This window comes from Sinocyclocheilus rhinocerous, unplaced genomic scaffold, assembly GCF_001515625.1.
Source record: "Sinocyclocheilus rhinocerous isolate Xijiao unplaced genomic scaffold, SAMN03320098_v1.1 C36037982, whole genome shotgun sequence".
Taxonomy (NCBI): Eukaryota; Metazoa; Chordata; class Actinopteri; order Cypriniformes; family Cyprinidae; genus Sinocyclocheilus; species Sinocyclocheilus rhinocerous.
Genome location: NW_015771307.1, coordinates 1 through 778, shown reverse-complemented (window position 1 = coordinate 778; position 778 = coordinate 1). Strand labels below are relative to the sequence as shown.

The 778-nt window shown below is 40.5% G+C and overlaps 1 protein-coding gene across 1 annotated transcript; it reads right to left on the bottom strand.

Annotated features, from left to right (window-relative positions):
- Nucleotides 1-175: 175 nt before the first annotated feature.
- On the bottom strand, nucleotides 176-606 carry LOC107735408 (interleukin-17B-like). The gene has a single exon (XM_016547099.1). The coding sequence runs from the start codon at nucleotides 591-593 to the stop codon at nucleotides 327-329; it is 267 nt and encodes an 88-aa protein (XP_016402585.1). The 5' UTR covers nucleotides 594-606; the 3' UTR covers nucleotides 176-326.
- Between the last annotated feature and the right edge of the window lie 172 nt (nucleotides 607-778).

The following is a 778-nucleotide window of genomic DNA, read 5'->3' as shown; positions in this document are numbered from 1 at the left end:
GAAAATTGGCTATTTGTAGACATGTCAGCATTAAGTTCTCTTTCTTCCATAAAAACACTTTACAGTTCCATAACATATATAAAAATGATCTGCCCGAACTGTAATCAGATCTTTTTTTATTTTTTTTATTTGTGATGTCACAATTAATACTTAACGACATCAAATGTTCAAGATCTTAAATAAAATCACCTTTTCAAAATAGAAAAGGCGCCTACACAGCTACGGTTGTGTTTTATTGAGCTCACCCTACAGAAAATCATAATATTCACAATTGGGATCCGGTTTATTTGCAGTAAAACAGGCTGAATTGTATTGGTCCCACTCAGCTACCCCACGATGCACGTGCACCCCACGGCGATGCTCTCCACCACCGATCTGTAACGGGGAACGCATTTCTTATTCTTCGTCGGTTTCCTGGTTGGCCGGTGGCACAGGACTCTGCGCACGGGGATCTTGGCGTAGATGAGGGCGCTGGTCATGGTGCGATCCTCCTGCATGGTGAAAGGATTGATGCAGCCCACACACGAACACACGGCCTCCGGGATGTCCACGGGCTTGCGGGCCTCATCGTGGTTGATTCTGGACAAAGACATTCAATAAATTACATTGAGGTAAAAAGATAGGCCTATGCATAAACTACTGTTCAAAAGTTTGAGGTCGTTTGTTGCAATTTAAAATAACTTTTTTAATTATAGTTGATTGTAACAAATTGTAATTTGTTTCTGTTATAGCAAAGCTGGGGCAGTATTTGAAAGAATGTAATACTTTTATTCAGCAA

Coding starts and splice junctions, on each gene's coding strand:
- LOC107735408 (XM_016547099.1), bottom strand. CDS start 593: ATGTCTTTGTCCAGAATCAACCACGATGAGGCCCGCAAGCCCGTGGAC.